The sequence below is a fragment of the Ambystoma mexicanum genome, chromosome 1p (genome assembly GCF_040938575.1).
Source record: "Ambystoma mexicanum isolate Mex_15411 chromosome 1p, UKY_AmexF1_1, whole genome shotgun sequence".
NCBI classification, from domain to species: domain Eukaryota; kingdom Metazoa; phylum Chordata; class Amphibia; order Caudata; family Ambystomatidae; genus Ambystoma; species Ambystoma mexicanum.
Genome location: NC_090921.1, coordinates 794,634,405 through 794,649,461, shown reverse-complemented (window position 1 = coordinate 794,649,461; position 15,057 = coordinate 794,634,405). Strand labels below are relative to the sequence as shown.

The following is a 15,057-nucleotide window of genomic DNA, read 5'->3' as shown; positions in this document are numbered from 1 at the left end:
CAAAAGGATATATACTTTGCAGGAAGGTTTACTATGTGATTGGAAGATGTCAGTGTTTGCCATGCAGAGTTCCAAAACATTACGGAAAGTTCAGATTTGTAACTCTTTCAATCCCATTGCAATAGGGAAGGCACAGGAGAGGATCCTTGACTAGACCACCACTGATCTAAGTCAGGAAAGAAAGACATAGGGATAGGACATTTCACCCATGCAGCCCTATGGAAGAGAGGTGGGGGAAAGGAACAGGTGTGTGAACTTACTCTACCCCCCCCCAACCGCCATCCCCTTGCGCCGATATCTCCAGAGTCCACTTCAGAGGTTCCGGATTCCACTGGGGACACATTCTTCTGTGCTTGGCCCAGGCCGGTGTTGCAGAAGACAGTTTCAGACACCAGATTTAGTTTTGTTTAGTCGTGGCACCTGTATTACTGTTCCAGGCACTGTGCAGCTGAACACCCTTGCGACAAAAGGAAGAAGACTTCTGCAGAGCAGTAGATCTCCAAGGAAGCGAGGAAGACTAGTTGCAAAGGGAGTCTCCATGATAAGCCGTTAGCTGGTGATCTTCGATGGGTGAACAAAGGATCAGGCCCTCCACTGCTTCCGCTGGGACTAGAAGGCTGAACATGGCCATAGTCTTGCAGCACAAGCTGGAGATCCAGGGACATTTCCGACGGCTCAGCAGACATGGATCCACAAACAGGGGTCGAGACTGGTTGATCCAACCGGTTCAGGGGTCAAAGCACTAACAAGGGCATTCTTTAGATCGGGACAGAGGAGAAGGGCTTCACCAGGACTCGGCTGGAGGCAATGCTGGCCAGCTGCAACAGGCATCCTCGGATCACCAGTGAACTGCACTACTTCAAAGAGGTCTTGACTCCAATGAAGATCTATCAAAAAGGCTGCAGGAGTCTGCCTTTTATCCAAAATCTGGACTGGAAGCATGCACATGTCCACCAATGTTAAGGATCTGCACCACTCAAACTGGCTCTGGTTTGCCAATCATGGATAGCCACTGGCCACACAATCTGCCCAGCAACTGGGACCAGACAGTCATGGTTTCCACTTCTGCCCACACAGACCGCCTCTTTGCCCAGAAAAGAAGCTGTCCGTGGGAAAGGATATTCCATATTTGGCAATTCTGAACCAGAGAGGGAAGGAAGAAGGCCTAAGAACAATATGGCTGTAAGGGGGCGGATGCAGAGAAGCCAGCTTTGCCCAGTGACACGGCCCAGCCGGGTGCAGGGTAGCTAGCTCTGCCCAGTGACACGGCCCAGCCGAAGCCTATGCTGCCGAGTGAGTGTTGGGGAGCGGATGAAAAGAAGACTGCACTGCCGAGAAACACGGGACCGCCTACATGAGACTCGTCCAGTGGTTGCTAACAGCGAGAATCAGGACCTGACGTGCTGGACTTTGGGGGGAGCGGCGGACACCAAAGCGGTTGGGAACCGACCCGCACACGCCCGCCCGAACCCTGTGGACCACGTGGACTCCGCCACTGTGCCCGAGATGAGGACTCATGAGGAAGTGCGGCTAGCTCTACCCATTCCACTTCACGGACACTCGCAGAGCAATAGGCCCCTACACAACTCTGTATGCTTAACGTATGCTCCCGGAGTATCGTCCTTTCTCGGATGCGGAGTGCTGTGCTTCACGTTGGGGCCACACAGTGAAACTTCATGGCAAGCCGTGGGCTGGGGAAAAGGGGGCGGGCGCTGCATGGGTTTAAATGGGTTTTCTCAATCACTGGTCCCGGATTGGCTGAGGCCGCACTAGCCCCTTTATAAGCTCAACAGGAAAGACGGACTAAGTGAAGTTCTTTCTTCTTCTTTCAGAACGGATGTGCTGCGGAAGAGGGAACAGCGACAGAGCTACACTGGGCATACGAGGACTGACCCACGGGTCCTCTCTGTTTATCCATATTTCATAACACCAAGGAAAAAGGGGTTTCAAAGAGATGAGACAAGTCCACTAGTTAATTTCCTTTTTAAATAAACAACCTTTTGCAATCGGCATCCTCCTCCTCATTGTCACAATGGCCAAAGGACAGATGAAAATCTTGCGGCACAGCCATTTTTCTTTTTTTACGTGCCAGCCACTCTTAATAGCCATTTGTGGTAATTGTAAAAGTGCACAAGTAAAAAACTTCAAAACATGATACAAAAGTATCTGCTGCCACCAGCCCATCCTGGACATATTGCATTAGTAACCATCAAGTTATATAATAAAAAGTTATAAAAGAACAAAAGTATCCTAACCACACTTCACTGTAAGATGTATGTAGGTTTAAAAATACAAGAAATCCATTAAGATAGAGTCTCTCAGCATTGATAGGCTTATGTACTGATCAGTTTCCCTATAAAAATTAGCGCAACGCAAGGGAAATAATGCAGAAGGCTTTACTTGCCTCCAAAGAACAAGTTACTTTCTTACCTGGTAACGTTCTTTCGATGGGATGGTCCGACGACGTATTCAATATCTATGACAGGTAATGTCCACAGCTGTGCTGCTTCGGAAAATCTTTGGTGTCTGCGTCCTGCGTCGATGACGTCGATGCGCCGTCCCCGAGGACCTCCTCCGATGGCCGACGTCACCCGATGTGATAAGTAGGACGTACGATGCCCATAGCCTCAGTTATAGTTTTTTCCCAGAACGTGTGCCACCAGTTTTCTGCCAGTCAGACACACAAGGCCTTGTGGAACGCAAGCTGCAATCGCAAAAGAAATTCTGCAGCGGGGAAGGGAGGGAGCGATATGGAATACGTCGTCGGACCACCCCATCGAAAGAACGTTACCAGGTAAGAAATTAACTTGTTCTTCGAGGGGATTGGGTCCCCCGACGTATTCCATATCTATGACAGACTCCCAAAGCAGTACCAAGCAAGGAGGTGGGAAAGAATTTAGAATACAAATTTAGCATGCCCAATCAAATTGCGGAATAGATAACTGCCTTGCCAAAGGCCAGATCTTGCCCTCTGATGGAATCGAGGGAGTAGTGACGTACAAAAGTATGTACTGAAGCCCAGGTGGCTGCATCACAGATGTGACGAATAGGAACTACCCTCTGCAGGGCAGTAGACGCAGCCCCCCCCTGGTAGAATGGGCACACAAGCCAGCCGGAGGATCCTTACCCGCCAAGCGGTAACACTCGGAGATAGCTAAAATAATCCAACGAGACAAAGTGTTTCGTCACAGCTTGTCCCAAACGCTTTCCAGCGTAACCAATGAAAAGTTGATTGTCCACTCTGACCCGGGACATGCGCGAAATATAAAAGCTCAATGCTCTCCTAGGATCAAGCCTATGGAGCCTCTCCTCTTCCTTACCAGGATGCGGAGGAGGATAGAACGCCGGAAGAACAACCTTCTGGCTCAAATGAAATTCCGAAACCACCTTCGGAAGAAAAGAAGGACGAACTCTAAGGACAACCCTGTCCTTATGAAACACAGTGAAGGGTGGCTTAACTGAAAGTGCCTGTAACTCACTCACTCTGCGAGCGGAAGTAACCGCAACCAAAAACACAGTTTTCAGAGTTAACAGCCTCAAAAGGCAAGAATGTCAAGGCTCAAACGGAGCACCCATAAGAAACTTAAGAACAAAGTTAAAATCCCAACCTGGCACCAGAAAAGGTGACAGAGGGAACACATTAGTGAGCCCTTTCAAAAACTGCTAAATTAAAAGGAATCTTAAAATAGGAACACTCTTCAGACGAGCGTTTAAATATGGACAGCGCCGCCAGGTAACCTTTAATGGTCCCCACTTGCAAGCCCCTGTGGGCCAAAGAAAGCAAAAAAAGACAGAACCATGGGAATGTCACATTCAAAAGGATCCACATTCTGAACTCTGCATCAGTCGCAGAACTTTCTCCAACGGCAACGGTACAGAGACTTTGTTGCGCGCCGCCTGGCCGAGAGCAACACCTCCATCACGTCTTCAGGGAGGTCCCAATCCTTATACCTCAACCTTTCAGAAGCCGAGTGTGAAGATTGAGGGATCTGACCTCTGGATGGAGAACCTGACCCCCCCCCTCCCGTGAGAGCAGATCGTCTCGGTAGGGAAGACGACGTGGAGGGCAGATGGACAAAATCAAGAAGGTCCGGGTACGTCCTCCGGGCCCACGCCGGAGCAATGAGGATCATCCGGGAACCTAACCTCCGTAGCACTTGCGGGATGACGGGGACTGGAGGAAACGCGTACAGCAGTGGGAATGACCACTCCACCACGAACGCGTCTCCTAAGGCTCCTTTTGGAGGAAATTCCTGTGAGCAAAACCTTTCGCACTTCCGGTTGACACTGGAGGCGAAGAGATCCACTTGAGGGGTCCTCCAAAGGGCGAAGATCTCCAGGAGAATCTCCTGAGCCAGCTCCCACTCATGAGAGATCGCGCTCTGCCTGCTCAGAGCGTCCGCCATCTCGTTGTCGTCTCCGGCAAGATGAACAGCCGCGATCGAAACTTCCTGCTGGATGGCCCAGAACTCGAGCTGCATCGCCTCCCTGCACAGCGGAAGTGACCCTGCCTCCCCCCTTTTTGTTGAGGTAGTGCATGGCCACCGTGTTGTCCGTTAGAATCAGGACACACTTTCCACGCACCGTCGGCAGAAAAGCCTTCAGTGCTAGCCTGATGGCCCTCAGCTCCAACAGATTGATATGGAGTCTGGACTCCGACAGAGACCAACGACCGCTGACTGCCAACTCGTTGGCATGAGCTCCCCATCCCGTGAGGGATGCGTCCGTCACGATCGTCACCTCCGGCCAGGGCAGCCAAAATGGGGCCCCCTTCATCAGATTGCCTTTGACAGCCCACCACAGAAGGTCCCGGGCTACCGAGGGCGGCACCTGAACAGGGTTCGACAGCCTGCCGGAGGACTGAGACCACTGGAGCTTGAGTGCCCACTGCAAAGATCTCATCCGCAGACAAGCCTCTGGCACCAGAAGAATGCAGGATGCCATGAGGCCGAGCAGTCTCAAGAACTCGGACGCTGGGAGATCCTGGGCAAATTGAAACTTGTTCACCATCTGCTGAATGTGAAAAGCCCTCAACTGAGGAGGAAAACACTGCCCCAGGGAAGTGTCGAGCACTGCTCCGATGTACTGGAGCCGCCGCGTTGATGTCAAATGGGACTTCTTTAAATTGAGGGAGAAGCCCAGCCTGTGAAGGGAGTGGCAGGTGACGGACAGATGATCCAGGACTTGCTCGGGAGAGCTCCCCCTGATCAACCAATCGTCCAGGTAGGGGTACACGTGAATCTCCCCTTTCCTGAGATGCGCTGCCACCACCACCACCACCATGAGCTTGGTGAAAACCCTCGGGGCGGAGGTCAATCCGAACGGCAGGACCCGAAACTGAAAGTGCAAGTCGCCAACCGCGAACCTCAGGTACTTCTTGTGCTTGGGATGGATCGGCACATGGAAGTAAGCGTCCTTGAGGTCGAGAGCCACCAACCAGTCCTGAAGTTGAAGGGCCTGGAGGACTTGAGAAAGAGTCACCATCTTGAACTTGTTCTTCCTGAGGAGTTTGTTCAAACCGCGCAAGTCCATGATGGGTCTCAATCTCCCGTCTTTCTTCGAAATCAAAAAATAAGGGGAATACCATCCCTTGTTCCTCTCCGCTACAGGCACCAGTTCTATGGCGCCTTTCTCCAGCAGGGCTTGAATTTCCTGCGCAAGGAGCGGATCCGGACTCTTCAAAGAGAGGCTCCCTGGTGGATTGTCGTGAGGCCTCTGCCGAAAAGGAAGACAGTAGCCGTGGGTTATGATCTCCAGAACCCACACATCCGAAGTAATGGCATGCCACTCTACAAGATGCTGCGCCAGCCTTCTCCCAACCGGCGAACCATGGGACCTGGCCTCATGACTGAATGGTAGCGGCTGCGGCGTTGCCTGAGGGCAAAGAGGCAACTGCCCGAGCGGCCTTGGCACCTCGAGTACCTTTGTTTCCACCTCTGGCACTCTTACGATGGCCTCTGACTGCTCGCTCCCCTCGCTTTACTGAAGGACGAGTAATAGCGAAAGGAACCCCCCTCCATTGCTGTCCCCTAGGACGAAAAGGCGGAGGTTGGCGAACTGCAGAGCCCAACGACTTCGCTGCAGCTTTGGAGGTCTGCAACCTCTCAAGGCTCTCGTCAGCCTTGCTGCCAAAAAGGTGTTCACCGTCAAAGGGCATGTTGAGGAGCCGGGACTGCACATCAGGAGCGGACCCAGACTTCCGCAACCACGCAAACCTGCGCATTACGGTGCTCGCCGCCATGGACCGGCTGACACAATCTGCCAAGTCCAAACCCGACTGAACGGCCTCACACATGGCATCCTTGCCATCCTGAACCACAGCAAGGAAACCATCCCGTTCGTCACCTTCGGGAATATGTTCAGCCGCTAATGCAACACAGTTCCACAGAGTGTGTGTGAAACGAGACAAGGCACATATGGAGTTGGCCGTCTGAAGCGCCATACCCCCTGAAGAAAACACTTTCTTCGCCCAGCCGTCAAAACGTTTGTCGTCCCTATCCAGAGGGATGGTAGGATACGACGCCTGCTTTGCCGGGGCCGTAGCCGCCTGCACCACCAAACTCTCCGGAGTGGGGTGCCTGGACAAGTAGCAGGGGTCGCTACTGGCTGGACGGTATTTTCGCGACAAAGACTTGCCCACTGCCGGGAGACTCTCCGGAGCAGTCCAAGCCGCCGCCACCCTTCTCTGCAGAGCCATATGAAGCGGAAAAACCGGGTCAGTGGGGGGACCGAGATCAAGGATGTCCGTGAGATCATCCTGAACGAACTCCCCTGGGGAAGCTGACCAACCCAAGTACTCGGTGACCCGAGACATAAGGCGCCGATATGAAGAATCGGCATGAGTGCCAGGCTCTGGCCTACAAAACTCCACCTCCGGAGAGGTGTCCAGTCCACTGGCATCATGCAGTGACTGCCTCAGGTCATCAAACTGGCTATGGCCCGAGATAAGCTCATCTGGAACCGGAACCAAGCCGTCATCAGAGCCTTCATCACCCTCTGAAATGTACTCCAGGCGGGGAGAGGAAGACCTCTGCGGACCAAAGCAGTGCCTGACCTTAGCCAGAGCCTTTCTAGGGGCAAACCCCGTGCCACGGGGCCCCTCCGACACCACTGCCTCGAAAGGCATTGAGGGCGCTGAACGAGTCAGCGCTGGCAGAAAAGGCGTCGACGTCGAACGAATCGGCGTCGACGTCGGCTGCAGTGCTGCCAGCATCGGCGGCGTCGACACAAGCCTCGAAGCCGGAGCTCTGAGCGTGTCTCTCAATGACCTAGGCGCCGACGGCGTGGACGACCCCCTCGGAGGTGGAGCCTCGAGAGAAATCGTCGACGTCTTCTTCGAAGATGGCACAGGATCACGCTGTCTCGAGCGCGTCGAGGACCGGGACCTGGAATGGGCATGGCGAGAACGGCTACCCTTGTCCGAGCGGGACCACTCCCGCGACCCGTGCCGACCACCCGAGCCCGAAGGCGTACGAGCGGTGTCTATCGACCGGTGCCGACCGACCCCACTCGGAGGCGCGGACGGACTGGTGCCCTGCGATTCAAGAATCGCTAGCATCTGCTTCCCGAAGGAAGCCCATTCCTCTGGTGTCGCTTGCATGGAGGGATAAGCGACCCGCCGACGGGCGGAGTCCTCGGAAGAGGACGGGGAAGGCGACCGATGCCGGCACTTCCGGGAATGCCTCGAAGAGGCGGAGGAGTGGCAAGACCGACTCCTGGAAGGAGACCCACTGGACTTCCGACGATGACGCGGAGAGTCGTCCCTCGAGTCATCCGTCGAAAGCCCTGCAGACCTCAACTTCCGGGGCTTAGACACCCGGCCTACCGACAGCTTCTTCTTGCGTTCCCGCAAGGCCTTTGCCGTGAGCGACTGGCAGTCGACACAGTCGTCCATATCGTGGGCCTCGCCGAGGCACCAGAGGCAGGCGTTGTGCGAGTCCGTGACCGACATCTTGGACCCACAGTCCCCGCATTTCTTGAAGCCCGGACGCGGGGTTGAAGACGAAGTAGACATCTACACGAACAGGTCTTCACAACAAACCGGACAGGTTCAACGAACCGAGAATTGAAAACAGCAAACTCCAACGAGTCGAGGCGCACCGAGATTCACGAAGCGAACACGTTCGCGGAAAAAACGGTACTGAGGCTATGGGCGTTGTGCGTCCTACTTATCACATTGGGTGACATCGGCTGTCGGAGGAGGTCATCGACATAGGACGCAGAGGCCAAAGATTTTCTGAAGCAGCACAGCTGTGGACATTACCTGTCATAGATATGGAATACGTCGGAGGACCCAATCCCCTCGAAAAGTTAGATCAGGATTAGAAACAAAGCAAAAAGATAGGTGTCACCTTTCTCCAAATGAGCATCCATTGAGCCGGGGAAGCGCCTCTAAGCTCAAATGCTGAATTATGGCGGTTCTCACTGTTGAAAACACACAAAAGGGGCTTACAAAAACAATCAGCCATTTTGCCCCTGCTCAGGAAGTAAATGGCTACCATTGCAGTAAAATGACTACAGCACAGCACAGGCTTGTAAAAAATAAAGAGCTGCCACCAGGCTAACAAGAGCAGCTACCTGAGTGAGGAAAACTCATCAAGAAACACTATTAGTCATGTTTTGAGGGCCCTTGCCATGCACATAGGCTATGAAGAAGCACATTTAAAAAACAAATTACAGTGTTCAGTGAATCTTTGGAAAAATCTTTACTGTTGAAAAAAATAAGCTAGAAAAAGTGGAAAAGCCAGCACAAAGTCTAAGTGGATACCAAGATGAGTCAAAAGGATTTTCTGACTTAACACCAAGACACACACGTAGTTTACTTAAGAAATGCATTGACACAAACTCACATACCCAGACCAAATATTACTGTAATCAAAAGAATGCTAGCTTGGTACCATCATGTCATGTTCAATCTCCTCATAGACAGCAGCGAGTCGGTCCTCCCGACCATCCAGAGAGGTGCTAGCTTGCAGGAGGCGTTCAGCCCACTCCTCGTAGTAAGCGTCCTCCAGGTCACGGTAGGCCAAAACCAGTGTGCGCAAGCCCTCTCCTGCATATTCCTGTGGGAGAAAATATTGATCTTTAGTGGAAAGCTACAAAATAAAAGCAGCACACGCCAGAAAAAATGACAACCCCCAAAATATATTTTGCACAAAGTACCTACATGCATAAACACAGCAGTATAGAAACGTGCACGAGGAAAGCTGTCCACACAGTAAGCAATGCTGTCTTGCTTGTGTAATCATAGATCTAAGTGAGAAAGTCCCTGGCCTAAAAACGTGGACAGTTACTGTGGTGGTTAAGGGCTCGGGGAGCCTCCACAAGCTAGCCTATGATGAATCGGGGAAGTATGGGGATGTTCCTTTAGTCACTCCCACATTGTTTCCAACTCTTGGTGCCAGTCACATGGAACACACTCAAAGTACTGGGCCTTTAAGAGCAGGCTGCATGAACCCAGAACCAAGGAAAAAAGACAGTTCATGTTTGTTAAGTCCAATCAATAACACAACGTAGTACCACTGTCCAAATCTTGTCCTGAGCAAATGCTCCACAAATGAACGGTCACTGGGGCAGTGATGAACCACTGCCTCTCTGCAGCATCCCAAACAGACTGCAAAAGCACAAGACTCATATGGAATCAAAATCCAACATGGCGGACTGGTCTTGCAACACGCAAGTAGAATCATTACATATCAGAACCAGAAACACCACATTTTTTAATGCTAAACCTGCTCACATGAACCCACTAAGCGGAGGATACTCCCAAAGGTGAAGCTCAGTGCCTAGTAAAAATCAACCATTGTGGAAAGTTGGCTCAAGAGGAGAAGTGGGGCCATTATAAAAGATGCAGGGGTTTTGACAAGTTTGCTGCTCCGGGAGCCAAGAGTTAATTTGTGGATGATTGGAGACTGAGGAGCAGAACGCGGAGCAGGCTGGAGAGCGGATCAGGAACAAGAAGAGCAGGGAGGAGAGATGGAGCAGCAAGCGGGGAGTGAGAGAGGGGTGGCAAATGTTAGTGAAGGTAATCACGAAGTTGGGAGGAATCAAGAGGAGGAGAAGGAGCTGTAAAAAGTAGACCGGAAGTTGGGGGTAATACCCAGAGAGAACAGGAAAGCAGTGAGGAGGGGATAGTAGAAGAGAAGAAGTTGGAACATCAAGGGTGATGAAGGTCAGGGGAAAATGACAAGAAGGCCCGGGAGTAAAGTGAAGAAAGGTGTCTAAAGGTGGTGTTAAATTCATCATTTGGGGATTCCAAGGGTACTTTTTGGGGTCTCCACCCCAATCAAATCCCCCAATATTTTCTTTGGTTTCCTGCTCTCTTTTTGGTGGCCAAGGACTTCTCCTGAAGTCCTCATGCCATTACATCCCTTAATATCTTATATAGGTTATATGCTACTGGGTCACCCACAAGGCGGCCAGACCTTGCGGTGCCCCCACAGCCAACCTATGTCTGTCTTAGTGTGATCGTTTCACTATAAATTGCCTTTAGGAAATAGGCTGGTGGTAGCTATGCTTTAATGTTGGCGTCACCAAGGCATTGGGGTGCCAGTGGGTTTATTCAATCCTGCTCCCAGCCATTTTGTTTTCTAGGACTTCCCTTTGTCCAATTGACCATGAGGTAGGCTCTAAATGGCCTTTGACCACGTGGGCTCTTTTGAGCCCACCATGGCAGCCTTCATATTGATCCTAACTGGTTAAGGCTTGTATGGGTCCCTGAACTAGCCCTCATTTCCTAAGGGGGAGGCTTTAGCTGAGTTGTAGTCCCAGTAACCAGTGGCATGGTTGTCATCTCACCATCAGCCCCGGCCCCTTTCTGTAATTGGCCGGCTGTTTTGGGGCCAAGCCCCATTCACAGGAGTGTTTAGATTCAGCCCTGCCCCCAAATCTTTGCCTTGTTTGCTGGTTCCTGTAACTTGGGAGGTAGCAGGTTTGCCGACCTGCTGAAAGAGCGTTTTACCAGGATTCTTGTCGATGTTGCAGTTTTTAACCCACCCAACTCTATTGGCTAGGTACAGTGGTTTGCACATTGTGTTTTTTTTTTTTGCAGCTAGAAGTGAAGTCCGGATTTCTTGAAGACTCCAATTGACTACCCACATCTGCTGGATCAAGCCCTCCTCTATGGTAACATGATTTCTGTGCCATTTTATAGTCGCAACCTGCCATTTACATCCAGGATCTTTCGCTTGACTGTCGGCTGATGCAAGAGTCCATATGGGTGATGAGAGTTCATCACTTTGCCAAATCATTGGTTTGGGACATCCAAGGGTGCCAACAGCTGTGGTCTCCATCCTGTGAGAGTCTGCTTCCATATTTTTCTCACCCTACTGCTGGGAGCCGTCTGTTTGTTGTCTCTCATCTTCCTGAAATCTTCGCCATGGGATCTTTCACTCCTGGATTGAAGGATATCCCAAGAAGATCATTTCTTCTTCTCCTGTGTTGTTCAGATCATAGTTGGTTTAGGGAGCAAATCCCTGGTAACCAGACCCTGAAAACAGAACCTGTGTAAAAGAGCCATTCACTTACAAGGCTGTTCCAGGTCACTGGAACATTTTTTGCCAAAACCACAGGTGAGAGTATCTATCTTGTGCTTCTGGGAAGGGTGAATAGTCACAATATTCTCCCCTGTATATCCCCCTGTTTTGTTTTAGAGAGTTCTGGGAGGCAGGTCCTTCCCTCAATTCCCCATATACTTTTTTTTTTAAGATCAAATTGTATTGGCATTTTAGTTATAACAACACAGAACATTATCAATACATTCCCTAGTAGTGCCAACATTAAAACCACCCTGCCCCTCCACCCCCATGCCGTGGATTCTCAATCTTATCTCCAACAAAACAAATTGGGCACTTAATGATACCTCTTATCCAAGTCTGAGTTCTCCTCCTGGGTACGCCTGAACCGAGGGTGAGTGAATCTCTCCCCCGATCCCCACCAGAGGTCCCCAGTCCAGCAACGCCACTTCCCCGTAAAGGATTCGACCTTTTCTGCAACCGCCCCCTCCTCAGCCTCACCAGTTCTACCGCCCATATTTCTCAAAGAACAGGAGCCAAGCACTAGATTCAGCCAAAAGGTGAGTTAAATATTCCATATCGTATATGGCATGAATCTTGGCGACCCATTCCTTCTCCGACGGCATTCACAGGTTCTTCCACAATTGGGCCAGACTGCATCTCGCTGCAACCAACATAATTTGAAACATATGATCCTGTTCCGTTTCAGGTTCCTCCTCCGTGGTCACACCAAAGTGAATGAGCCATGGGGAGAGGTCCCTCTGAATCCCATCAACCCTCTTGATCCAAGACAAGACCTCCCTCCAGTACGTCCGTACCTTGGAACAGCCCCACCACATATGTATTCTCCCCTTTCACAATGACATTTCCAGCAGTGCAGGTCATATCCATCTCTCATCTGGGCTATCATCACTGGGGGATAGTGCCACCTATGCAACAGTTTAAGGACCTGATGCCTATACTGAAGGCATGCAGTGGAGCGATAAGCCTGCCTGCACATTTGAACCCACAACATGTCTTCGATATCTCTGCCCAGGTCCTTTCCCCATGTGGCTCTCGAAGAGGGGGGGTTCCCTCGGGACTGCCAAGAGAAGCAATTTGTATAATTCAGCTATCAGCCCTCTGGACCCCGTCTGCGTAATCATGAATCTGTCATAATGTATCAGTTCCCTCCTGAGGTTTTCTCCCACCTCTCCTCGAACAGGGCCCACTTAAATTGCAAAAAACGAAAGGGCGATAGCTTGCGTAGACCCAGGGCTTCCTTCAATCCCCCCAGAGATATAAAAGCCTTCCCTACCCACAATTGTCCTGCCCTGCTGAGTCCCGCCTCATACCACGACTGAAGTGCAAGTGGTTCCTCAATCCCATCCCGAAGTGGAGGTGCCCAGATGCAACTTAAAGGTGATGGCCACGTTGTAAACCACCTGTTATCTCCTCCCTCTTTCCAGAGAGACCACAAAACCTCCAGGACCGGATGGTGCAGGACTCTTTTTGGGATGAAGGTCCTGGGAACCCATAACCACTCGTCCAATGTAACCGGGCCAGTACCTCGTTATCCATTGCCACCCATTGTTTCCCCAAACCCGGTTTAAAGTGGTCTACCAAGACTTGCGACTGAGTCGCTTTGTAGTATGTTGCCAGGTCTGGGAATCCAGTCCCCCTCTTCCTTTGGCCCAATTAATGTCTAATAGGCTATCCTAAGCTTCTTTCCCGCCAGAGGAACCGCAGCATGGTTCACTTCACTTCGGCTAGGAAAGACACGGGTATGGATATCGGCAATATGTGAAACAAGAATTTGGGGAGAACCACCATCTTTATTTTTAGTTCAGCCACGCCATCCAAGACAGCCCCACCCATCTCTCCATGTTTCGTTTCACAGCCGCCCAGAGCGGGAGGAAGTTACTGGGGAAGAGATGTCAGGTCACATGGGTCCCCAGATGGCGGAACGTCTCCTCCTGCACCTTAAGTGGGATCCCGGCCACAGTTCCTCTCCTCATCCGACAATCCCCCAATTGCAGACACCACCAATTCCCCCAGGTTTACTTTAAAGCCCAACAACTTCCCATAGTACTCTAGACTTTCCAGCACATGAGTGTGAAGGGTTGGTGACAGAGTAAGGCCTCGTCCGCAAAGAGGCTCATCTTACAGTGTGTCCCGCCCACCTCAATGCCCCTAATCTCCTCATTGTCTCCAATTGACACTGCCCAGGGCTCCATCACCAACTCATATCAATGGGGATAGAGGGCATCCCTGGCACGTTCCATGGCGTAGAGGGAAGAACCCTGATTCAAGCCCGTTCACCACAACCTTAGCATCGGGCTCAGAGTACAGGGCCCATATACAGCCTGTCCACTTTGGACCCATTCCTAGAGATGCAAAAACCTCCCCCATAAAGGCCCAGCTCACCCTGTCGAACGCCTTCTCAGCGTCTAGGGAAAGTAGAAGCGCCCCCCTTCTCCCGTAACACCTGCGAGCTCATGACGTGGAGTCTTTCGCATGCTGTCCGCTCCCTGCCTATTTAACACGAAGCCCACCTGGTTCAGGTGAATCAGTCGGAGGAGGTATGTCTCCAGATGCGTCGCCATGACTCTAGTGAAAATCTTGGTGCCCACGTCAAGGAAGGAGATAGGCCTATACAAAGCACAGTCGGTGGGTAATTCCCTGGTTTTGGTATGATCACTATCAAAGCCTGGAGAAAAGACGGTGGTATTGTGTCCCGTCCCCCTATTAGGTTAAACAACTTGGCCAAAGGCACCATCAACAGGGATTGATATTGCTCGATAGCTCCCAGCACCTCCTCCCCAGTCACCTCCCCCTCCAAGGCATCCCTTTCCAACCCTGTAAGCTTGGGGAGGTTTCACTCGGACAAATACTACTGCTACATGTCCTCCACAGATTGCTCCATCGATCTGGCATTTAGGTCTTTGTAGAACTTAGCGAAGCAGCCCACTCCCCCCCCCAAACTCTGGACCTGCACCCCTCTGTCCCAGATTGCCCCCACCCTCCTTTCCACCCTACAGCCTCTCACCCTATGTGCCAGGAGGGTCACCACCATGTCCCCCCTCTTAAAGTATCTGTCGGGTGTATTGCATATTCTTGATGACCTCCCCAATTAGGACTGTATGGAGTTCTTGTCTCTTGTCCCTCATATCACTCAGTAGAGCCTCCCTATCTATGTCCCCTTGGTTTCTATCAGTGCCCGTTCACGCTTCTTTCGTACCCCCTCTGCAATGAGTAGACCTCAGAAGGTGGCCTTGGCCGCCTCCCAGACCATCGCCATACCAGCCTCCACATTATCATTGGTTTAGAAATAGGTCTGTATCTCCTTTTTCAACAATTCCCAGAACATCTGGTCTCTCAACAAGTTATCATTACATCTCCACCTTTAACTCTGCAGGGTCTCCGGTATCCTCCAACTCATGATCACAAGCTTGTGGTCTGACCACGTAATAGCTTCTACCCTTGGTACACCGACCTCACCCTCCTGCTCACTAGGAATCAGCAGGAGGTCAATCCTTGTATATGACTGATCAGGGGAGGTGGG

At 51.4% G+C, this 15,057-nt stretch overlaps 1 protein-coding gene across 3 annotated transcripts in view; it reads right to left on the bottom strand.

Moving 5' to 3' along the window:
* The window catches only part of ATP8B2 (ATPase phospholipid transporting 8B2), a 2,597,648-nt gene that overhangs the window by 500,957 nt on the left and 2,081,634 nt on the right, over positions 1-15,057 (bottom strand). For all 3 annotated transcript variants that reach the window (XM_069651926.1, XM_069651943.1, XM_069651936.1), the window contains one exon: positions 8,898-9,062. In XM_069651926.1, the coding sequence (XP_069508027.1) occupies positions 8,898-9,062 (165 nt within the window). The remainder of the gene's footprint in view (positions 1-8,897; positions 9,063-15,057) is intronic.